General features: G+C 40.8%; 2 protein-coding genes across 2 annotated transcripts in view; both read left to right on the forward strand.

Annotated features, from left to right (window-relative positions):
- The window catches only part of LOC145396958 (putative glutamate receptor), a 289,079-nt gene that overhangs the window by 141,402 nt on the left and 121,644 nt on the right, over positions 1-26,033 (forward strand). The window lies entirely within an intron of this gene.
- LOC145397230 (uncharacterized) overlaps positions 1-26,033 on the forward strand; it is a 91,831-nt gene that overhangs the window by 23,073 nt on the left and 42,725 nt on the right. The window contains exon 4 of the mRNA XM_080270426.1: positions 24,748-24,900. Coding sequence (XP_080126552.1) covers positions 24,748-24,900 — 153 coding nt within the window. The remainder of the gene's footprint in view (positions 1-24,747; positions 24,901-26,033) is intronic.

Raw genomic sequence — 26,033 nt, forward strand, 5'->3', positions numbered from 1 at the left:
TCTACCCCAGCAGGGCCACGAATGACTAAGAACTTGACAGAAGATGCAGGAGGAGGAGCAATCAGAGAATTATCTGAATCTCTAACATGGGAACCATGAGGGTCAGGTGCACTTCTTGACCCCCCCTGCGACCCCTGATACGGGAGCCACCAGACCAGGGAGGCAAGGCACAGGCGGATGAATCCCCAGTGGAGCAACGTGAAACCTGGAAGGGCTCAAGAGTTGCTACAAGTGAAGGCCGAGAAGATGCGCTGAAGGTCTAGGAGAGAGGCAGGTCAGGGGACATTATGTTTTCCATAATAATGATAAACAAAAACTTCATTAGCCTCCCCACCCCCCCACCCACCACAGAGTCCAACAAGGGAAGGCCATATGCCACAGGCGACCTCAGGGGTAGCAGCAGATTATATGCAGGTAATCACTGGGGGGCCGAGGAAAGAATGACCCCAGGACGATAGGAGCCACCAGGCACCCCAGTGCCCACTTGATCCTAGCCAATGCATGACCAGCCGATTGACCTGGTCGGGCCCAACCAGGACACCCATCTAGCCAGCATAAGGGACCAAAGAGCTGTATTGCTAGCTGCAGGGCGCATTGCGAACCATAACTCAACCCCCAGGACTCCTGTCTCCCAGCATTATGGGATGCCACGCATGGCAAAAACGTGGGGAGGCTTCAGTCCCGCCCTAGATGACAAATGTGCAGGGACTAACATCATCAGCAGGCCTCCTCCACCAGTGACGTAGGGGGTGCTTTGTCCATGAGGCTGACAAATGCCGAACCCTATTAACCCGCCCCGTCCCGGCCACTTTTCGACCACTGGTACCCCCCAATCCCGGGCAATTTTCGACCTTTTTTTTTTTTTCAAAAACTTTCGCTTTTGGTGAGAAACATCGAAAATTCATAGAGAAATCGCTCACCTGAGGTTTAAAATACTCATTACAGGTAGGAGAGCCTCCTTACTTTACTGGGTTTTCTATCAGGCTGGCACCAAAGAAAACGAGTTCTATGGGAGGATAACTATTTCACACCACTCATAAACGGTATTTATTTATTTACTGTTACGAATTTATATGTAGTACAAAAGTATATTGGTTTTCAAGCAGTAATATAGGCATTATAAGCATTGTTTCACTCACTAATACCTGACCTTTTTTTGCCACATTACCTGATCATCATTTCTAACTGTTTCTTCCTCTAATGCTATGTAAAGTTTGTCCTCCACACTGTCATTGATTGGGGAATCACTCTGGCCCTGAATTTCGTACCGTGGCATGACATGGCTATACTGGCCAGGTCACTGATAACAGATGAATTGCTGAGAAAAGGGCATGCAGGGGGGGGGGAGGAGGTCATGCTGGGTAAGGCATTGTCTCTTCCTGGCATCTTGTTGAGGCAGGTGTCCCGTGTATACGTACCAAAAATGACTCGCGAAAATTGAAAATTGTGGAAATTATGAACCTTGCAATTGCAGGACGTTGAAGTACGTCCTCGGGATTAGCTGTGACAAAACGTGAGGACGTGGAAGTACGTCCTCGGGACGGCGCGGGTTAAGGTAGGCACACCTCCAAAGTAGGTGGCACCACCAACCACACTTCAAGACCTGCCACCACGTCAAGGTTACCCCCTGCAGTTGGGCCCCTGGCCTCTATAAGGAGTGACCCAGCTTCCTGTGGAAAAACCTTTGGGGATGATGACCCACAAGGCTTGACCAGGTCATGGTGAACTTTAAACGCATTCTGGTCCCTGAAGGAGGAACCATCAGCCAGCTTCAAAACTAAAAATTTCATGTATTGGTCAGGCACAAAGACACCAGGCATCATCTCAGTGAAGGGTAAGAGAGCTTTCCAGGAGAGCTGTGTGCCACTCCCTTGATAGCGCTCCTTACCCTTGTTGCCCTTATGTGATACAGGGTCAGCAGAAACAAAGAAGTGGCCAATTGCTGGGGACTTGTGGGCCCGGCCCCCTGCCACATGAAGACAAAAAAATTTCATTCCCCCATCCCTCCACCCACCATGGAGCCCATCAAGGGGAGGCCATATGCCATGGATAACACCATAAGCAACCCCAGAGGTAGTGAGGAAGTATATGTTGGTAACCACTTGGGGACCCAGGCAAAGGTGACTGCAGGACAATAGGAGCCACCAGGCCCCCCAGTGCCCACTTGACCCTAGCAAACACATGACCAGCCGATTGACCTGATTGGGCCCAACCAGTTTGCCCATCTAGTCAGAATAAGGGACCAAAGAGCTGTATTGCAAGCTGCAGGATGCATCGTGCAACCATCACTCAATGCCCAGGACTCCTGTCTCCTAGCATTACAGGATGCCACGTACGGCAAACACATGGAGAGGCAACAGTCCCACCCTAGATGGCAAATGGTCAGGGATTAACATCATCAGCAGGTCTCCTCCACCAGTGATGTAGGGGGAGCTTGGTCCACGTGGCCGACAAATGCCGAACCCTACAAAGGTAGGCACACCTCCAAAGTAGGTGGCACAGCCAACCATTCTTCAAGCCCTGCCACAACGTCAAGGTGACCCCTTGCAGCGGGGAGACAGAGAGACAGACAGACAGACAGAGTCCCGGGAGGAAAGGGCCTGACATTGGGAAACGATAGATGAGGGAATTTTAAGCAAAAAATTTATGTTGATATTTATTCAGCTCTCAGCCATTAGGGAACTACAGTTACTGATGACCTTATGGGCGAAATTTGGAGGAGACCATTTGTTCCATAAGGTCATCAGTAAATGTGGCTTTGTAACCACTGAGGTTTGGACAAATGTCCATATAACATTCTTGCTTAGAAATCCCTCATCTATCATTTCCCGAAGTTAAACCCTTTCTTTCTGGAACACCCTATCTACAGTATAACTGTCTATATACTGTAGATACATGGGTAGAGAGACTGATAAATGGATACATTGTGTGTGTGTGTTTGTGTGTGTGTGTTCTTACCTAATTGTTTTTACTTAATTGTATCTTTACAGGAATAAGTCAAGCTCATACTGTCCCGTGTCTTAAACTATTTTTATTGTACATATCCTTGAGTTTATGAATAGTTTTGGCACACTACTTCATTCGGTAGTGCATTCCACTTACCAATTGCCCTATCTGGGAAACTGAATTTCCTTATGTCTTTATCATCTCTCCTTTTATGCAGTTTTTTTACAATGTCCCCTTGCTGATGCTTCACCGTATGATATATATTCATTTGTGTCTACTTTCTCTTTCCCTGAGATACACTTATATAGAATACTCATGTCTCCCCTTTTCCTTCTCTCCTTCAGTGTTGGTAGATTCAGTCTTTCTAGTCTTTCTCCATAGCTTAGATCCCTTAAGCTTGGTACTCATCTTGTAGTAGCCCTCTGTACTTTTTCAATTTTATCTATGTGTCTTTTGAGATGAGGATTCCAGACTACTGATGCATACTCCAGGGTTGTTCTGATGAATGATATTATTATCTTCCTCAGCATATCTTCATTTATATATGTGAATGCTGTTCTCATATTAGCAAGCAGTGTATACATGTTTCGAACCTTCTCACTGATGTGATCATCTGGAGATAGTTTGTTATTGATAATTATTCTTAGATCCTTCTCCTTTTCTGATATGTGTAGGGTTGATCTTCCTAACATATAATCCGAATCTGGTGTTTTCTCACTTCTACCAAATTTAACACATGACACTCATGCACATTAAATTCCATTTGCCATTTATTGCTCCATTCATAATGCTTGTTCAATTCCTCTTGCAGCACTTTGCAAGAATCTATGTTAGTAATTTTCCTTTGAATTTTTGCATCATCTGTAAACATATTTTGATTGTGTCCATTTCCAATGTTACTGTCTATGTCATTTATATATACTAAAAACATAATTGGTGCCAGCACTAAGCCCTGTGGCACTCCGCTGGTCACTTCCCTCCATGATGAGTAATTTCCCCTTGACATTGTTCTCATTTCCCATTTTCTGAGAAAATCCTGCATCCAACAATACAGATTGCCTTGAATACCTCCTTGATGGTACAGTTTCCATAAAAGTCTTTGGTGCGGTAGTCTGTCAAATGCTTTCTTAAAATCTAAATAGGTAGTGTCCACCCATCCTTATCTTTTCTGTAATGTTTCTGCAACTCTGTCATAATAGCTTAAAAGATTACTAACACATGATTTTCCCTTCATAAAACCGAACTGCCTCTCTGTCATCATACCGTGTTCTTCTAGATGTTTTACCCGAACTTCCCTTATCAACTTTTTTAGTATCTTACTACACTGGTCAGTGATACTGGTCGATAACTGAGTGGATCCTGTCTATTCCCTCTTGAACAGGGGAACAAAGTTTGCTTTCTTCCAAATATCAGGTAGTTTACCTTGACCTGATTCCTTAAATATTAATTACAATGATCTGCTTAGCTCTTCTGCACATTCATGCAGCACCCAACCTGAAATTCCATCAGGACCATTTGCTTTTCGTTTTTCCAATTTATGTAACTCCTCCTGTAGTTCTTTTTCTGATATTTGCATATCTGGTAATACATGTGGGCATGCATATTCCATACCATCTCTCACAAAATTTCCTTCTTTTGTAAAAACTGACAAAGTTTTTCTTGAGTACTTCACAAATATCTTTTTCTTGTGTATAGATGATTCCCTCATCCGTAATGGACTGTATTTTATCTTTAACTTTGGTATTACTTCGGATGTAGCTGTAAAAAAGCTTAGGTTGATCACTATTTTTAGTTACAATGTCCTCCTCAAACTGTCTCTGAGCCTCCATCCTTATCTTTGTATGATCATTTCTTGCCTGTTTATAGTTGTTATATGCCCTCTCACTGTTGTGTATTCTGTATCTATTCCACAACAAGTCTCTTTTTTTCTTTTGCTTTTTTACACTCGGTATTAAACTATTTCTTTATTTTCGTTCTGTTGTTTTGTGCTGTGGGATGTAATTTTGGACTCCTATTTCATACAGATCACAGAATTTTCTATACATAGTATTTAAATCTTGTCCTCTAAATTCTTTTTCCCAATCTACTTCTATGAAGTACTTATGCATGTCATGATAATTATCCTTTTTGTAATTTAGACTCTTTTTGTAACTCTTATCGCTGGTATTGTCATATACAATCCAGGAGGCACAATTTAATAGTACATGGTCGCTTTTGCCGAATGGGGGGTGGTATATTGTCAGTTTCGTTTTTCTGCCTGGTAAATATTAGATCTAGTACGGATGGATCATCAAGACCTCTTTTTCTGGTGTTTTCCTTTACATACTGTGTTAGGAAGAACTGTACAAGATCAAAGAGCTTTCGATCCCAACTGCTTTCATGGCTTTTTACATCTAGAGTATTCCATTTTATATTTGAATTGAAGTCTCCAGTTAGAACAATTCTTTCAGATTTCTCTTCCATTCTATGTAATAATGTTCTCAAACTCTGAATTGTTCTTTCTCCCAGGTCTTCATATTCGCCTCTTTCCCAGGTGTTTGTTTTAGGTGGCATGTATAAATTTGCCACAATTAAGCTCCCTTCCTATGTATTAATTTCCAATGTAATAAGTTCTGCTTGTAAGCGTATATCTATTTTTATTTCTTTGACAGCAGATTTTTCTTTGTTAAGATTATAGTTCCCCCTCCCTTGCTTAAATTTGTGTCTCTTCTCCATATATTGCATTTCTCTAATTTTAGGATATCGTTTGATATATTTGGGGTTAATTTTGTTTCAGTTACACAGATAATGTATGGTTCCTTTTCTTTGATATAATCTACTATCACTAATAATTTAGATACTATTCCATCTACATGTAACTACATCAACCCAACCATCTTATTTTCGTACTTGCCATGACTTAAGTCACCTGCCTTCCTCCTTTCTCTTCCCTGTTGCTTATGTACCACTTTCTTACGTGCAGTCCAATTACTTTGAAAAAAAAAAAAAAAAAAAACTCTTCTTCTGATCTTCCCTCGCTCTTTGTTTTTGCCTCCTCCCTCTTCTCTTTTAGTATTTCCAATTCCTCCAGTGTTATGCATCGTCTTATCCATACTTTTTTAAATTCCTCTTTATCCATGAGTTTATTTGCATTTTTTAGTATTGCCTCCACAGTGTTCACACTCTGGAAGGTTACTTTCAGCAGCCTTGTCTTATTTCTCCCATATCTCCCTAGCTTTTTGTGCTCCTCGATGTCTTTATTGGAGACTTCCTCTGATACTTCCTTCAATATGCTCATTATATTTGCCATCTCCTTTTTGTCTCTTTATTTATTTTTATTTCTTCCTCCTCTATGCCTGTGATTACTATAGATTTATTGATATCTGCAGAATCTTTGACCAATTTGGGACTATTTTGAATTATTTTCTTCAATTCCTTTCTAATTATTTTTTCTTCAGCTTTTGTTTCTAAGTCTTTCCTAACTTTCACCATTTCGGCATACGGAGTTTCCACATCATCTTATAACTTTACATCACTTCATTCACCTTGGTTAACTTCTCTTCAGTATCATTATTTCTGTCTACCAGTCTACTTGCTTGCCTAACAGTCTCTGTATCAGTTTTGAATTCCTCCATAACATGCTCATGGTTAACAACCGTACTTGCCATTTCACTGATCTTCCCTTTAAGTGAACCTGCCTCAACTGTCAGCTCATCTATTGTTGTCTCTTTCCTATTTAATTCCTTTACTAATTTTTCATTTTCTTCCTCCAGCATACGCAGTTGCTTCTTAATGCCATCCATTTCACTTTGAAATGCCCTTTCCAATCAGTTCACACTTTCTAATTTGTTGAATGTTTCCAGTTCGACTAGTTCCTGGTAGAAATCATCCTGTTTTCTACACCTTTCTCAATTCCCAACTTGCAATTTGTGCATCTTAACTCGCCTGTGGTGCCATACGGTAGTCGAAAGAGCTGTGAGTCCTGTGACTTGAACACATTCCTACACTAACCAGTTATGTTCTATGTGTGTGTGTGTGTGTGTGTGTTTACATCGTGGATATGGTGACATTCACAGGGAAAAGGGAACACAAGATAGCTCGAGCACTTTCGTACATTCACATCAAGGGAGAACAAAGTGAGTTAGACCTATTACAATTGTCATATTTACAAAGAAAGTAGATTCACTTGGTGTATGGTCACATTCTAGTGTGATTAAAAATCACATTATTGCTAAATATTGCATAAATCTATTTATAGTACCTAAAACTACATCCAGCAAGATACATATATTTGTGGATACCTACAATATTTTACATATGATTATACATACAAACACAAAAACCATGGCCCTAATCTTTTAATTGTTTTAGGAAATGTCCCGAACTATATGAGATCCATGTAGGTTCCTTATGACATTTACACACGAGACAAATGAACGTATCTCAGTAAACTGGCAGTGCAATGGTTAGCAGGCCCCCAACTGGAAGAACCCAATATCGATACTCTGGTCGATCATACTGGTGGAGTCAACTGGCTTGCGTTATTCCTGTTCATTTATCACTATTTGAGAGATGGATTTGAAACGAATACTGCAAGTCAATTTCATAGGGAAGACAGGGATTCAGCAAAGACTATCGATTCTCTTGTATTCAACAGGCACAAATAGGAGGCCTTATCAACCTTAAATATAATAAATTACCATACTTTTACATACACGACTCTCATTATGGACAAACCCTTCTGCTTGGAGCTTGATCAACAAGGTAAATATTAGCCCTAGTTAACACTTTTCCTATATAAAGGTTCGATCCTTCAGTGGACCATGAGAGGATTAATACAATTTTTTTTTAAATAACACTAATAATTTCGTAAATATAACATTTTTAGGAATTTTTAAAAAAAGTTTAAACAAAATCTGGTGTCGTAGGGAGTGTCCCTGCAAAGTTTCATCAAAATTGGTGCTTGCATGTAGGAGTAGCTGAATAAACCCTTATGCAGACAGACAACCGTTTAATATTACATACTGTATATAATTATACAGTTCAATATGTGCGTTAGATTCCCCTTTGAGTATTATTTGTACAGATGAGAATAACACTTGCTGCATTTAGTATGAAATTTGAATTGCCTCTCAGAAAAAGTAAAACACATACAGTAATCCCTCATTTATCCAGACACAATAGAGCCAAAGGCATGTCCGGGTAATAGCAACATTCTGATAAGGAACACTATTCCCCTACTATAGCCAGACATTGCCTACAAACCAACTCCAGCCTCAACTTAAACTATTTGAACAGTACCCATACTTAATTTGGCAGTGTTTTCCGGTCATTTAGGCATATTTAAACATCAAAACATACAGGCATATCAAAAGTAATGGTAAATACCAAGAAAACCATGCAGGAAAACTACTGAAAACCAAAAAACACCCTACCTAAACACTACTGTATGTGCAGTACCCCTCCTTAGTTTGGTGCCGATTTCCAGTCATTCTGGCTTATTTTGACATCAAAACATACATAGGATTATCCTAAATAATTTTCGACAACAAGAAAACCATGCAAAAAAACACTAAAAACCAGAAAACACCCTACCTAAACACTACCATATGTACAGTACCCCTCCTATTTTTGGCACTGTTTTCGTGTCGTTCTGCCATATTGTGACCTCAAAACACACCTAGGAATATGCTAAATAAATTTTAGCACCAAGGGAACTATGAAAGAAACCTAAAGAAAAACATTCGGTTGGGATACTTACTACCCAGTGCACCGCTGCCAGGCTTCGTAACCTGCTACCTCCAGCAGGTGTTGAGTTGTCCAGTGTGGTCTAGTGGCAAACAGCAATGCCTAACAAAGGTCTAGAAACTCCTCATCATCCTCAACCTGCTGGAGCTGGGCGATGACTGATGACGTGCGGTGTGGTGATGGTGGCCTACCCATCTCAGGAAGCTCTGAAGACTGCTGCAAACTTATGTCCAACAGAGACTCAATGGCTGTTGACGTGCTTGGTTGCGGGTCTGAAGGTGAAGGCAGGAAACGAGCTGGTGGTGGTGGTGGTGGTGAGAATGGACTGGCACTCGTTGGGGTCACAGGCTTGAAGAATGAGTCGATCCTGGTCTAACAATAGGATCGATGATTCTGCCTGAGGATGACAGGATGACAGCATCCTAGACTCCCAACAGCTCCATCACCAAGCGGAGCAGTACCAACTCCATATCACAGTGAGGGTGCTTGGCATACTACTGCACTCCCTCCAGAAAACCACGGAGGACACTGAGATCAGGGATTGAAGGAGTTGCAGAGGGCTGCAAGTGAAGGTCCTCATCCTCGTCAACCATGCTCGCAGAGGCAGCAGTGGCGATCTCCTCATCAGACATGGTCTGGTAACCAGGACTGCTACCGTCATTGTCCAGCACATCATTGATGTCCACCTGCTCTCCTGCTGTTCTAAGGTGACTGTGGAAGTCATTCACGTCAAACCCCTCGAAGTTGTACTCACTACTGATTCCCTGCAGGAGATGAGACCAACCACTTTTGAGAGTTTTGACAAAGACTTCCTTCCACGCATTTACCCAGTTGAACAGTGCAGACTGCAGGACGTAATGCCGAAGATACTGCAAGGTCTGTTTCCCAAGTGTGTCTTCAACTGCGTCCTCGTCCTCCAGCCCCAACATAGCCTTGTTCGGGAACCTCCATTGGTGTCATCTCTTTGTAGCCACAATAACCCACCGGTCCATTAGTTGAATCAGAGTAATCGTATTAGGTGGCAGAAACATGCACCTATTCCGCCTGTCAAAAGCAACCAAGCCCTTCTCAGATGGATGTGCAGGGGCACTGTCCAGGAGCAGGAGTGCCTTCACTTGGTCACAAGCGATTCCAAGGACCTCCATTAATTTTTATAACGGATAACCTCCTTGACAAAATGTCTGTGGAACCAATCTCTGAAGATCTTAGCAGTAAGGTACGCCTTCACAGAATGGTACCACACAACAAGCAGGCTATCCATCAACCTACGGAGACAACGTGGTTGTTTTGCACACCCATCAACAACGGGTTTGAGACAGTGCGTCCTGATGGCATTGGCACAGCACAAAACAGAGACATGTTGTTTGGACAACTTCTGACCAGACACAGACTTCTTTCTTTCCTCAGCCAGGGTGTTGGTGGGCAAGGTGCGGTAGAACAGACCAGTTACATCAGCATTATAGACTTGACCAAGGGCAAGGCCCTCGTCACTGATCAGGCACTGCACTTTCTGGCGAAACAGGTCTACTTCCTCTGCTGCCGCGTCCAAGGCCTCATCATGTGCCTTACAGCCAATAAGTCCACGATGAAGCTTGAGGCGAAAGAGCCATCCCTCAGATGCCTTGAAGTCCTGAATGTTGTGCAGGCACGCAAACTTTTCAGGAGCAGCCTTCACATGGGTCCCATGCACTAGCACCCAGGCACCATGTTGCTGAAGAAACCATATCAATGTCGACTGGTTGATAATGATATGCCGGGCCTGGTCCATTTCCTTCCTGTTGCTGCAGCGTGTGCTTTCGGCGAAGTCTTGTCCATGCTGCATAAGCTTGTTGTGTGACTTCTTGATATTGAACAATGTTGAATGGGCAAGGTCGTGTTCGTGAAGAATGCTACCTGTGGTCCAGCCTGCGTCAACCTTGCCCATAATCTCAGGTTTCTTCTCCAGACTCAGAACCTTCCTCCTCCACTTTTCAGGTGGTGGTGAGGCCATCACCACGCACACGAGAATACAGCAGAGCAGGGCCAGAACCTGAAGAAGGTAGGGAATCACCAAGCAACCGCAATCACACCCATTACTTCAAGCGCTACCACTCAAGGGGAGCAGAAAGGCGAGAACTGAGGTGCGGGCTTCTGTTAGCTGGAAAGTAGTACAGCACTGCCATATTGCATCCAATGGTTGCTTTAGAGCACAGAGAAAGCAACGTGCAGCAAACTGACATCTACATGTAAGGTTCACTTTCGTTTGTCCAGGCAAGGGTTAGTAAGTGACAGCAACTGTGGATGACCAGTGGATCACCGCCTCAAGAAGTGTATGACTAATGTGGCCTGCCAGGCGACTCAGACCTTTCGGTAGGGAAGTGGACAGGTGTACGTGGTGGGGGGTTTCTGCACTAATCCCAGAGGCCGGGGGACTCCTGCCATTTGGTGAAGAGGTGGACGGGCGGTTTTACCATACATTCACTCGTGGCTCGTGGTCTGTGCTACATGTGTGGTGGCCACCGGTACCCCTCAGCCAGGAACAACGTTCACCTCCTCTGTTCAAAAATACTCATAGAATTTTCTCGAATATATGCTCAATGTGTTTTGCAGGCAGAATTATATAGGTTTTCTTTACCCAACCTTACCAAACCTAACCTATCCAATCAGGGCTGTTTGGCTAAGGTGGCTGACTGTGGTACTGAAACAAATACCCATGCCGAATGGAAGTGTATTGTACAGTATTGTACTACACATACACACATACCTTACTGTACTGTTTACAGTATAGTACTATTATTATGCATAGGTACAGAAATTATTGTACTGATTTTGTAATCATATCATGTGAAGGAATCTCTCTCTCTCTCTCTCTCTCTCTCTCTCTCTCTCTCTCTGTGTGGTGTGTGTGTCTCCTGGTGGCCACGTGACTTTCGACCTTCGGTGGAGAGGTGGATGGGCGTTGTCACCGAATATGTACCCGTAGCTTGTGGTATGTGTTGCACACATGGTGGCCAACGGTACCCCTCAGCCAGGAACCACGCTCGCTTCATCTTTTCAAAAATAACCATAGGATTTTCTCAAAAATATACTCAATGTGCTTCCCAAGCAAAATTACATAAGTTATCTTTATCTGATCTTACCAACCTAACCTGTCCCAGTAGGGCTGCTTGGCTAAGGTGGCTGAATGCGGTATTGAAACAAATACCCATACCGAATGAAAGTGTAATGTACAGTACTGTACATACATACAGTACTGTACTCTGTACAATACTATCATATGCACTGGTACAGAAATTACTGTATACTACTGATATTGTAATCATATCATGGGAAGGAATCTGTGTGTGTGTGTGTGTGTGTGTGTGTGTGTGTGTGTGTGTGTGTGTGTGTGTGTGTTCTTACCTAATTGTATCTTTACAGGAATGAGTCAAGCTCGTACTGTCCCGTGTCTTAAACCATATATATCGTACATATCCTTAAATTTGTGAATTGTTTTGGAACACACTATTTCATTCGGTAGTGCATTCCATTGATCAATTGCTCTGTTTGGGTAACTGAATTTCCTTACGTCTTTATCACCTCTCTTCTTATGCAGTTTTTGCAGTGTCCTCTTGCTGATGCTTCTCCATATGTTAAGTAATCATTTATGTCTATTTTCTCCTTCCCTGATATGCACTTATATAGCATTATCATGTCACCTCTTTTCCTTCTCTCCTGTAGTGTTGGTAGATTCAGTTTATTTAGTCTTTCTTCGTAGCTTAGGTCCCTTAAGCTTGGTATCCGTCATGTAGCGGCCCTTTTAACTTTTTCAATCTTGTCTATGTGCTTTTTGAGATGAGGACTCCAGACTACTGATGCATATTCCAGGGTTGGTCTAGTGAATGATGTTATTATCCTTCTTAGCATGTCTTCATTTATGTATGTGAATGCTATTCTCATATTTGCAAGCAGTGTATACATGTTCCGTACCTTCTCGCTGATGTGGTCAGCCGGAGATAGTCTGACAGGTCTTTTTCCACTTTTACCAAACTTGATTACATGACATTTGTCCCCATTGAATTCCATTTGCCATGTACTACTCCATTCATGAAGTTTATTTAATTCTTCTTGTAGCTCTTTACAAGAGTCTGTGTTAGTAATTCTCCTTTGTATTTTTGCATCATCTGCAAACATATTCAGATAGCTCTCATTTCCAGTGTTATTGTTTATATCATTTATATACACTAAAAACATGATTGGTGCCAGCACTGAACCCTGTGGTACTCCACTAGTCACTTCTTTCCATGATGAGTAGTTTCCTCTTAGTACTGTTCTCATTTCTCTTTTTATGAGAAAGTCTTGCATCCAACAAAACAGTTTGCCTCGAATTCCTCTTTGATGGTAAAGTTTCCATAAAAGTCTTTGGTGTGGTACTGTGTCAAAAGCTTTCTTGAAATCTAAATAGATACTGTCCACCCATCCTTCCCTTTCCTGTACTGTGTTTGTTACTCTGTCATAGTAGCTCAACAGATTAGTAACACATGATTTTCCTTTTCTGAAACCAAACTGTCTTTCTGTTATCATACTGTGTTCTTCTAGATGATTTACCCAAGCTTTTCTTATAAGCTTTTCTAATACCTTGCTTACAACACTGGTTTGTGATACTGGTCGGTAGTTGAGTGGATTTTGTCTATTTCCTTTCTTGAATAAGGGGACAATATTTGCTTTTTTCAAAATATCAGGTAGTTTACCTTGACTCAAGGATTTCTTGAAAATTAAAAGTAATGGTTTACTTAACTCCTTTGCACATTCTCGTAGTACCCAACATGAAATTTCATCAGGCCCACTTGCTTTTCCTCTGTCTAATATACTTAACTCCTCCTGTATTACTTTTTCTGATATTTGTATATCTGGTAGTATTTGTAGACATGCATGTTCCACATAGTCCCTCTCAAAAATTTTTTCTTCTGTAAAAACTAATTGGAAATTCTTATTTAGTGCTTCTCAAATATCTTTCTCTTGTGTATAAGTGATTCCCTCGTCCGTAATTGATTGTATTATATCTTTTACTTTGTTTTTGCTTCTGATATAGCTGTAAATCAGCGTTGGTTGATCACAACTTTTATTTATTATATCCTCCTCAAACGGTTTTTGGGCTTCCCTCCTTATTCTTGTATAATCGTTTCTTGTCTGTTTGTAATTATTATACGCCCTTTCACTATTATGTCTTCTGTATCTATTCCACAACAAATCTCTTCTTTCTTTTGATTTTTTACATTCTGTATTGAACCATTTCTGTATTTTCTTATCTGCTTCTTTGTGCTGTGGGATGTACTTCTGGACTCCTATTTCATAAAATTCACAGAATTTTTTATATACAGCATTTAAATCTTCCTCTAAGCTCATTTTCCCAATCAACTTCTAAGAAATACTTCTTTAGGTCTTGATAATTTCCCTTTTTATAGTTTAGGCTCATTTTGTAACTGTCATTGCTGTTTACTATGTTATATGCTATCCTTAAGTTATAATTTAGTACTGCATGATCGCTTTTGCCGAGTGGAGGGTGATATATTAAACTGTCAATATCACTTTCTTGCCTAGTAAATATTAGATCTAGCACTGAAGGTACACACAGCAAAAAAACTATCATTACAGGGGGGTCCAATGTATTTCATACTGAACAACCTGGCTGTCTCGCTAGGGTTGGTAAGCCTGACAGTGGGTGAGTTGCCAAATAGGACGAGGTAGAAATATGCATGGGAGAAGCAATGGATATAGCTTATAATAATTATGCAACAAACACACGCAGGGATACCAATGGAGGAGGCTGTTATCAAAAACCTTCATTCGTGTGTCATTTTATATCGCGCAGAAGGTGTAACGATAGTTTTTTTGTCATGTGTACATCAAGTCCTCTTTTTCTGGTGGTTTCCCTCACATGTTGCCTTAGGAAGAACTCTTGTACGAGATCCAGGAGCTTTTGGTCCCAACAGCTTTCTTGGCTAATTATATCTAGAGTATTCCAATTTATATTTGTATTGAAATCCCCAGTTAGTATAATTTTTTCTGATTTCTCTTCCATTTTATGTAGTAATGATCTTAAACTCTGAATTGTACTTTCTGCCAGGTCCTCATATTCATCTCTTTCTCATGTGTTTGATCTGGGTGGCATGTACAAATTGGCTACAATTACTTTACCTTCAGATGTATTGATCTCTACTGCAATCAGTTCTACTTGTGATGGTATATCTAGTTTTATTTCATTGACTTTTAGATTTTTCTTAGTTAATATTATAATTCCTCCTCCTTTTTTAAAATTTCTGTCTCTTCTCCATATATTGTATTCCTCTAAGTTTAGTATGTCATTGGATATCCTTGGTGTTAATTTTGTTTCAGTTAGGCATATTATTTGTGGTTCATTTTCTCTGACATAATCATTTATCTCTAGTAATTTAGATACCATTCCATCCACATTTGAGTACATCAACTTTATCATCTTGTTTATATACTTGTCATGACATGGTTCTACTACCTTGCTCCTTCTTATTCCATCCTGTTTGTGTACCACTTTCGTACCTGCAATCCTATTACTTTGTAAAACAAAAATTCTTCTTCTCCTCTTCTGATCTTCCCTCATTTTTTGTTTTTGCTTCCTCCCTTTTCTCTTTCAGTAATTCCAGTTCCTCTTGTGTTAGGCATCTTTTTATCCATACATTTTTGAACTCCTCTTTTTCCATAAGATTCTTTGCATTTTTTAGTATCTCGTCCACAGTGTTTACACTCTGGAAAGTCACCTTTAGAGGTCTTGTCTTGCTTTTCTCATATTTCCCTAACCTTTTGTGTTCCTCTATGTCTTTACTACAGATTTCCTCTGATACTTCTTTCAGTAAGCTCATTACATTTGCCATCTCCTTTTTGTCTCTTGTGATCTTGTTTTTAACTTCTTCCTCTTCTATACCAGTGATTACTATAGATTTGTTTATATCTACTGAATCTCTAACTAACTTTGGATTGTTTTGGATTATTCTTTTCACTTCCTTTTTAATGCTTTTTTCCTCCACCCTTGTTTCTAAGTCTTTCTTTACTTTCACCATTTCAGCATACGTGGTTTCCACATCATTTTTGTAGCTTTGCACAGCTTCATTCACCTGTGTTATCTTCTCCTCAATATCACTGCTCTGGTCAATAAGACTGCTTACTTGCCTAATTGTCTCTGTGTCATTTTTGAACTCTTCCATAACACTTTCGTGATTGACTACTGTACTTGCCATTTCACTCATTTTCTTCCTAAGTGTACCCAATTCCACTGTTAGTTCATTGATGGTTGTGTCTTTTTTATTAGCCTCCCTTCCTAGTTTTTCTATTTCTTCCTTTTGCAAGTGCATTTGCTTCTTTATTTCATCAATTTCATTTTTGAAAGCCATTTCTAGTTTGTTTACACGTTCAACCAGTCTATTGTGAGTCTCCACTTCAACCAGTTCTTGGTAGAAATCATCATTTTGCTTTTTACCTTTATCCCTTTTCTTTTCCAAATTTTGCTTTACTAAACTATGTATCCATTTTGCAATACTAAAAGTGCAGAGTATGTACTTACAATCCCCGTGTTGTTGTAGTCTAAACAAACCTCAGATGACTCAGCGTATTCTTTCGTCTTGGTCCACTTCCTTGTTTGATCAAGTCTTGTTTAAACTTATTATTTTTTTCCTTTTAATAATGAAAAATCATTTAGTCTAACCTAGTACAGAGCTTGACTCATACAAAGATACTAATTTAGGTAATGCCACTGGCCGTGTTGGTTCGGTACGGAGCGCCGATGTCAGACGTCTGCCTCGATTGAATCCCTGTGTGTGTGTGTGTGTGTGTGTGTGTGTGTGTGTGTCCCGGTGGCTGCGCAACTTTCGACCTTCGTTTCGATAGAGAAGTGGATGGGCGCTGTCACCAAACATGTACTTGTGGCTTATGGTCTGTTTGCTGGTGGTGGCGGCTGGACAAGACTTAGCTCAGTGGCAGCGCGACTTTCGACCTTCGGTTCGGTGGAGAGGCATATGGGCGCTGTCACCAAGCAAATACTCATGGCTTGTGGTCTGTGGTATAATCTCAGTGGCAGTTAGGAAAGAGTTAGCCAGGTGGGACCTGCGATACTGGACGTTGGATTGGGATGTGTATGGACATTCTGACACCGTTTGCTAGTTACAGTCGTATTGCATGGGTGTTGGAGATTCACTGGGAGTGATCGGATGAGCGTGCAACTTTGACCATTCAGTACAGGGCTCGAGCCCAGCGGCCACGATGCCAAATATTTGGACATGTCAGCTGGTAGGCTGAAGTTCTCGGGCTTTTTTACATCCAGATAATAGCAAGTAAATTTGGATAATGGTTTAATAGAGCCAAGGTCCAGTGTCTAGATGCTGAACATGTCCAGAAAATTAGTGTCTGGATGATTGAGGGTTCAGTGTACTTTAGGGTTAATCCTTTCTGTACGATTATTTTTATTCTACATTATTATTATTATTTTTATTATTATTATTAGTAGTAGTAGTAGTAGTAATAGTAGTTGTAGTAATAGTTCACTCAATTTCCAGGCTACTTAAAACAACCCAGTAGATTCTTTTCGAAGTGGAGGAATTAAATAAGCACTTGATCAACTGTGTTAATGATAAAGATGAAAGCTACAGCCTGGTAGCAGTGTGATCAGACAAGAATGACGTAATCACAGTGATCGCCTTCAGGTTAGGCAATGCATCTTTCAGATCATTACACTCAATGAAACTAGTTTCTTATACTCTTCAGTTCGCATTCTCGTCTGTCAACAAAGCCTCCTAAGAACTCTTTGAAGCGTAGTGATTTATTTTGGATATTGGTGGTTAATATTCTTTTGTATGTTGTTTATATCCTTTTGTACGTCGTTCATACACAGTATGACGAAACTGAAATGATGTACGTAACACAGAAGAGGCAAGTAAGGTGTGGCAAACAAAATAAGTCACTTAGGAAAAAATGTTAGGTCCTGCTTCAACAGCTGAGAACACGAGCATTTATGATCTTATTCAGTTAAAGAACGACTTTTTTAAATTGGAAAAAAAAAAGAAAACGGTGAAAAACATTACGACAGCCCCTTACAAATTAAAAAAAAAAAAAAAAGGCTGATTGCAGGAAAGTGGAATTACGAAGGAGGTAATTGTGATGGGGATCTGGTACTTCAAGTAGCGTCAGATTTCGTAACATCTATTATTTAGCGATTTATTTTGCACATTACAACTCAAACTTTTTTGTATTTAAGTGATGCAAACTATATTGATATCAAAGCGATGTAATTAACACATTAGACAGTGTTAATATGTGACTGGACAAACAGATGTGCTGTACGTACGAAAACTGTTCGATCACAGGGAGCGGGCTTTTAGAAGCCTGCATCCAAAATCAGATGCAAACTAATATTAAGAACAACAGCATCTATAATAATAATAATATACCTATCTATTGCCAGACGCCTTAAAACCGTAAGGGGCGGCCACAAACAAATGGCCTCCATGTTGCCTTGTCCCTCGCCACTTCACTGCCCTTCCCCCAGCTCACACTCTCCTCTCTCATATGGCTCGCCACTCATCCTCGGCCTCGCCCTTCCTCTCCAAAACTCCATCTCACTCATATACACTCTCCTTGTTAGTCTCACAGCTCTCCATCCCCCCCTCATGGCCAAACCACCTCAGTGTATATCTCCTAATGCATTCTGTCACATCCACATCCACACCACGATGCTCCTTCACTTAATCATTTGTCAGTCTGTCTCTCCATGTAACTCCACATGCTCCTTTCAAATTACTCATTTGCAGCACTTTCACTTAACCCATGTCCTTCCAACTGGTGGTGGGCATTAACGCATTAATTGTTAATCTGTTATTAACGAAGCCAATGTTTTTGTTAACGAGTTAAAGCATTAATTTGTTTTTTAACTTAATGGATTAGCAGTAACTTGCATTAACATTTCCGTTGATCCGTTAAACCATTTATTATGTCGTAAAATAGATCACTTTAGGTCAGTAACGCTTCGAATCGATATTTAACCCCTCCATGGCCATGGGTCCGGAATTTTACATGCACCCTAGGCTGACGTTGGGGCCATTTTCTGAAGTTTCGAAAATTGATTTTTTTCCCCTTGTCATATTGAACAGAAAGTTCAGACGCACCTAACAGTGCAAATCCCATCTTTCTAGACCCATTCTGTGGCTTGCAATGGATCGCATAAGTTGCAGAAATATCGGCAACCGACATCGCCGCCCAGAGGCGCTGCCGCAGTGAGATATGATGATATCGAATGATTTCAGCACATAGGTTAGGAATGGCTAGAGAAAAAAAAAATATTATGAATATTTTTTCACCATCTTGATATAAAATTTGTTTATGGTAGTTTCAAGTTATTTTTTAAGTTATCATTGTGCCCATGCTTGGAAAGGGGAGTTAAAGGGTTAAATTTTCAGTCCTAAATGAGAAAATTGCCTGTGCTCCGACGCTAGGCTCTCCTATGGGAGATGAAAGTGGAGGGTCAGATCTGATTAGCAATACGGAAGTTGAGTCGCAACTTGCAGCCCCCACACCACGTGCACGGCTAAAAATAGAATGGTAATGCAGTTTCAGAACTACGAATAAGTCTAATTATTACGAATACAGAGACAAAGCAGAAATAAATACGTTTACAGACGGGGGAAAACGTAATTTTTCCATATCAACACGTTACCTTTCTCTATCATTTTACCTTGTTATTTTTTGCAATATATGTTGCTGTCTTGTACACAGGGTGGTTGTGTGTGTTTTGCAAGGGAGGAAAAAGATTATATCTTCTGTCTGGATCGAGATAATGGGTGTAACTATGTGTTTTTAGGCATAGCCACGAGCGAAAAAATCGTTCATCCATTCGTCAAGGCAGCAGGTGGTGAACTGACAGATGATAATGTGAGAGGGTGAAGTCAAGGTCAGTCTCATGTCCTAGATATTTGTTCACTTCCCGAAAGTTTTTACAGTTTTCTGCAAGTCGCACGGCATCGAATTATCCAAACCATTACAACAAACCTGTGAAAATAGGTAAAGATACCAAGACGAAAATGTATTTTTCACTTATCATGTCTTTTTTGTTTCTGCCCGTATTAATCAATAATCAAAAACAGGTGGTTGTGTGTGTTTTGCAAGAGAGAACAAAGATGATATTTTCTGCCTGGGTCGAGATAATCGGTGTAGTTGTGCATGTTTAGGCATGGCCAGGTGCCAAAAAATTGAAAATCCACTCATCATAGCATGCTCTGAACTGCTTGATGGGGTATATGGGAGTGTAGTGTAGGTCAGTCTGAAGACATTAAGAATGTTTGTTCATTTCCCTAAAATTTTTGCAGTTTTTTATAGGCCGCACTCAAACGACGCCTGTGGCCGTTTATCGGCTAAACGTCATTCGATGCTGGTGGCCACGGAGGGTTTAAATAATCAAACTGATAGTGTCAAAGTTAGTGGTGACTGATACCGTGATTCAGAAATCGATACGAATTTTGTGTGTGTATTTGTGTCTCATATAAGTAATATGAACTTAGATGTAAAGTTGTGAACCACGTGTTATATGATATAACAGAAGGTTCACAAGTTCACAGTTTTCATTATGGCATACTTCGACCATGTCGCTGGTGCTTCAGTGGAGCGCCTGTTCTCCCTGGGGAAGGATATCATAAGAACCAAGAGATCAAAGCTATCTGATGACAACTTCAACATGTTGATGTTCTTGATGGGGAATGAGCACCTGCCTGTGAGGGACTCGAAGAAGTAGTTGAAGAAGTGGAATTCTAACTGTATTTTCTAAACATTTTGGGGTATTAATAAAACTTTTCTAGCAGCAAGAGTGTCTTTTATTAAGGAAAATCGAGTTTCATATGTAAAACTAGCAGATTAATGGATTAACGATTAACTTCTGTTAATTTTCGGCAGATTCAGCTGATTTACTTTAACGAAGCTAATTACCTGATTAACGGATTAATGGTAACTAATGTTTTTCATTACCTTGCCCACCACTGCTTCCAACAAGGGCCCAGATTCACTTCCATATGTTATAGTTGGTGTCACAATACTTTTCTGCAAAGGCTTTTTTACATCCATGTTCACATCTTTATTTCTTGTCACTGCTCTCATGGAACCAGCAACCTTTCTTCCATCTTCTACCCTTTCAAGCACTTCATCCTCCAAACTTGCATCCTCTCTCATCACACTACCCAAGTACTTAAATTCACTCACATTTTCTACATCCTCATCATCAAACCTCACGTTACATTCAGTGACTTCATATCTTTCAAAGATCATAACTTTACTCTTCCCTGCATTCACATTTAGATCCGGTGTCTTACATACTCTCCCAACTCATTCACCAATCCTTGCACTGTTCCCCATTGTCTTCATTTATCAATACAGTATCATCCGTAAACAACAATACAGGAAGTGTCCAATTGCTGCCCTTTCTCATTAGGGCCACTCCAACGTCCACTACTCTACCTCGTATCTCTTTTATAGCTCCATCCATATAAAGATTGAACAACCATGGCGAAATGACACATTCCTGTTTCAATCCAACATTCAGATAGAATAATTCATTCAGTTCACTATCCAGTTTCACTGGAAAATTAGCACCCACATTCACACTCTTCACGACATTCAACAGCTTCCTATTTACTCCAGATATACTTTATACTTCCCACATTCCTTGTCTGTCATATGCTTTCTCCAAATTCCCGAAAGCCACATGCAACTTCTTTCTCCTTTCTAGAAACTTTTCCACCTAAGAACAAAGGATGAATATTTGACCTACACATCCTCTCCTCTTCCTCAAACCTCACTGTTCTTCTCCAACTAATTCCTCTGTCATTTCCCTAACTCTGTCAATAAGTGTCCTGGCATTTACTTTGTCTATTAAACCAAGGAAATAATGCTCTGTTGATTACCATACACTTCATTTTTTTCATTTTCCTTTGTACGGGGGAATAATAATATCCGACTTCCAAGAGCACGGGACTTTACCTTCCTACCAGGCCAATATGCTCACTTCCATATCCATTCTACTACTATCTCTCCCCTACGCTTCGTCATTTCACCACACTCTCCATCAATTCCTGGGAGTTTCCCCATTTTCAATTTCTCCATTGCTTCCCCTACTTCCATCCAACTGATCTCTTCCTTACATCTCACGCCACTCCTTCTCCCAGCCACTTATATTTGCATATATTTTCATATTCTGTGTTAAACAATTCCTTGAAGCGTTCTCTCCATCTGCTCACTTTTTCTTCCATCTCTACTATCAGTCTATCATTTTTATTTTTCACTTCCCTACAAGGTCTCTGTCTAACACAGTCTAACTCTCGTTACCTACTTCTGGAACATTTTCTTTCATTGCTTTCACTTTTAACTCATTTTTCTTCCAAATTCTTCATCCAACCACTTCTTATTCTCACCTCTCTCTTCTTTGTACAATTAACTCTCTTTTCCGTCTCTCAACTTCTTCCATGCCTCTGCTTCCCATTCACTCAATATCTGCTTTCTTCTCTTGCACCACAGGTTGTCTTACCTCCTTATTCCACCATGATGTTCCTTCCACTCCCTTTCGCCTTCTCTTCACCCCCCACACACCCTCCTCCTATCCCTTCATTGCACTTGAACACTGACATTCACCATCACCAGGTGGTGGTCAGAATGTCCACTTATCAGAACTCCATATTATAATTACAAATCATAATAGATAGATAGATAAATAGACAGATAGACAGCTCTATGCGAGCCTGGGAATAGGAAATGAGCTTGCAAATTACACTGAGGAAAGCTGACGACAGTGGCCAGTAAGGAGATGATGCAGTTAGTTGTCAGCAATCCACCCGTGAACAAAGCCCTAGTGACCATACACACACATACACACATACTCACACACAGGCTTCTTAAACTTTCCATCCACAAGGAACACACGTGATACGTCTCCTGTTTCACCAGAATTTAGGAAAGAGAGCTCAGAAGGCGACAGGCTTTAGAAGAGACAGGTCGCAGGGAGAAGGGCTTGGCAACTTGAGAGAGAGACAGAGAGAGCGAGACAGAGAGATAGCTAGCGGGACTGGACTCTATACTTCGCTCAGTGTGAGAGACTTGTTAATATTTCCAAGACAAATAAAAATAGTCCCATACTATTCTTTACCTCTCCTGTCACTACATGACAAATGGGAAAGAAGATTAGCTACTCACGAAGCTACTCCAGTATAATAACTGCTCGTCCACAAGTCTAATATATATATAACTCAACCACAAAGGAACCACAAAGTCTTTTATGACACACTCTCCTCATCTCTGTATGCTTTTGCATCCATTACATGCCTTTTCATTCTGTCACCACACGCGCATAGTCATTGCCTTCCGTTCATACAGTTCACCACCTACCTTTATTACTCGCCATGTATATCTGGGGATCATTTTGTGCCTAAAGAGGATATTGGCTGTCACCAGCTCATTTCCTGCACAAATGTCCACTAAAGGACAGCAGTTCACATCCAATTCTGCAGGAACGCCATACTCACCAACTACTCCATTCACTTTTACATTCCCTACTTTTCCATTCATATATCCAATCAAAAACACTCTATCATTCCTCTCAATCTTTTTTTTTCCATGCACACTTCCGCATTCATCCAGAACTTTTCTTTCACACTGCTTGCACGATCTTGCATTAGTGCATACACACACAAAATCGCCCACGTTTGTTTTCCCACTATCAGTTTTACCCACATAATCCTTCAACCAACTGATCCATACTCTCTTACATTCTCCTTCCATCTCTTGCACACAACAATACATAAACGCTCTTTTGTCCTCTCATTCTTACCTACTCCCGCGCATATATCACATTCACACTCCCACTTTCACCTAACCATATAGTCTCAGTTAGTCCACATATGTCCACTTTTGTACCCTCAAGCACCTGGGCAATCTCTCTCTCTCTCTCTCTCTCTCTCTCTCTCTCTCTCTCTCTCTCTCTCTCTCTCTCATCTCAACTCATCATTTGTACCCCTTCCATTCCATGCTACAATCCGTACCCGGTCCTTTGTCCGGTGCTTGGTCATTACTTGTTGGTCTTTCCTGATCCGAGGCATCTTGTTTGCATGTTTAGTTAGCTGTTTCCCAAGGAGGAGCACTAACCTTCAGCCTACCCTCTTGCTGACACGCAGGGAACACGTGTTGATTGGTTATAAATTTTACCACCCAACGTATTAATTGATTTCCTGGTTTACAGGAAATCATTTGGTGTATCACTCAGTGTAGAGTTACCCAAAACAGGATACCACTACATAATAATAATAATAATAATAATAATAATAATGATGATGATGATGATGATAATAATAAGAATTCTAAAACTGCTAAAGCAATTTTTAAAGAACTCTACATTCCAGACGAAAATACTTTTATCACTGCAGACTTAATACTAAGGAATTTTTGGTGACAGAAATTTTTACTGATTTTGACCTGTGACCTTGAAATCAAGGTCAAGGTCATTCATAGTATGCAGATCATGTTCAGACCCCCTACATTTCCACCGAGGTTGGTCAAAATCGCCCAAATAGTTTCTGATTTAGCACTTTCAGGCATGAGGTGGCCATTTTTATTTTCCTCAATATCTCAAAAAAGTATTCATTGGATCTTAGTATCAATACCCAGGTGCACTAGTGCATGTTGACGACTTCATCCTGGAATATATGCAAAGCAATCAGTTCAGTAGTTTTTGCTGTGGAAAAGAGCAAAAATTAAAAAAAAAAAAATGCATAAAGGGGGCTAGTGCTAGGAAAAAAATGTACCGAAAGAAGCCGGCAAGCCTGATACATCAGTCTTGAAATGTTTAAGTCTCAATCTGGAACTGTCTTGGAATGCCAGCCTTCTAGATCTCTCCCCCCCTCCTCCCCCTCACACATGCACAACTTAATATCAACAATATCAATAAGAACTCCAAAGAATGTAAAGTTCATAATAAATAAATAAAACACTAAGGAAGAGTTACAAAGAAATCTCCTTTGCACCTTTAATATGTTCTGCATTAATGAAATGTAACTATTCCTGCAGTCTGGGTCAGGTGGTGAGTGGCGCGTGTACATGAATAAACTCTACTCAAAGCAGCGGGTGGCGTTCTTGTCTACCTGGCGACGCTCACACTTCACACGTATGCCAAACATCTTCCCAGACAAAATCTCTGACCTTCAGGGGGCCATGCTCAACGTAAGATTGTAGTGAGTAGAACAGTAGTGGATATGAGTGTAGTCATCGCTGTAGCTCCAGGTTCATCTGAAACGTGAACCTGGTGGATGCTGGATGAAGTTACACTTTTCCAGTAGCACACACTCCAACTTTCACTTGATAGGGGTGGAATTAAAAGACATTTCTTTAACTGGATAGCAGACCTGCCAACCAATATCGGTATCGATGATTAAAGGCGTCTTTCTCCCTCACAGAAAAAGTGTAGTAGCTGTTGTTATTGCTTAACTCTAGTCTGTCTCACCGAAAAGACCTGTCGACTGCAGGCAAAACTGCTTCTATGGGGTCGTCCTATGGTAAAGTATAATAAATGCACCGTGCAGGGAACCTGCACATCATTGTCAAAGCCAGTTCCTTACTAGGGCTGAAACAGAGTGTTTCCCATGGGAAGGTGCAGGGAAATATGAGCAGGCTTGGGTAGTGGGAGGTATTCCATCGAGGGTGCACAGTGTTACAGTGGTGCAGTATCATTCTATAGCAATGCAGGGAAGTAACGAAGAGGTCTCAATAGCATGGTGGTGCTATTCGTTGAGATGAGCAGGAAACAGCAGCCAGCAAGTCAAACTCACAGCTGAGAAAGAAGATTAGCAAATATTGAGTTAATAATTATATTAGCCATGTGATTTTGTATTTGTATGCAAAAATGATGTCATCTGAGCCATGCACATGTGAGATATGGCAGGTTGCAAACTTCAAAAAATGCCAATCCTTTTTTCAGTTTCTTAACTCACTTAACCCCTAACCACCAGGTGTTGGACGGAACAGTAAAAAAAAATCAGTGGCACGGGGACGCTGGGTGACAGTAAGAACTGCACTTGTTTTTCTGTCACAGTTTGAAGTGGTCGCCACTTTAACTCATAACCAAAAGCTCAGGGGAGACTCACACCAACCCCCGCAACCATACCTCAGTCATCCCTGTGACTTTGCCAGGTGTAGGACGATCCCTTTTTTACCTTTCTCGTCCGATTTTGTTCACGCCTCACGTGGACTTTTGCATCATCCACCCCTGCCAAGCCTCATTCCTGGGATACTGGGAAAGGACTCAGTGATAGTGCCATAGGGTATGCCTTGGACACCACTGTGTCTAGTTTATCTAC

The sequence above is a fragment of the Coenobita brevimanus genome, chromosome 40 (genome assembly GCF_032717465.1).
Source record: "Coenobita brevimanus isolate Jiangsu-jjx chromosome 40, ASM3271746v2, whole genome shotgun sequence".
In the NCBI taxonomy this organism is placed as follows: Eukaryota; Metazoa; Arthropoda; class Malacostraca; order Decapoda; family Coenobitidae; genus Coenobita; species Coenobita brevimanus.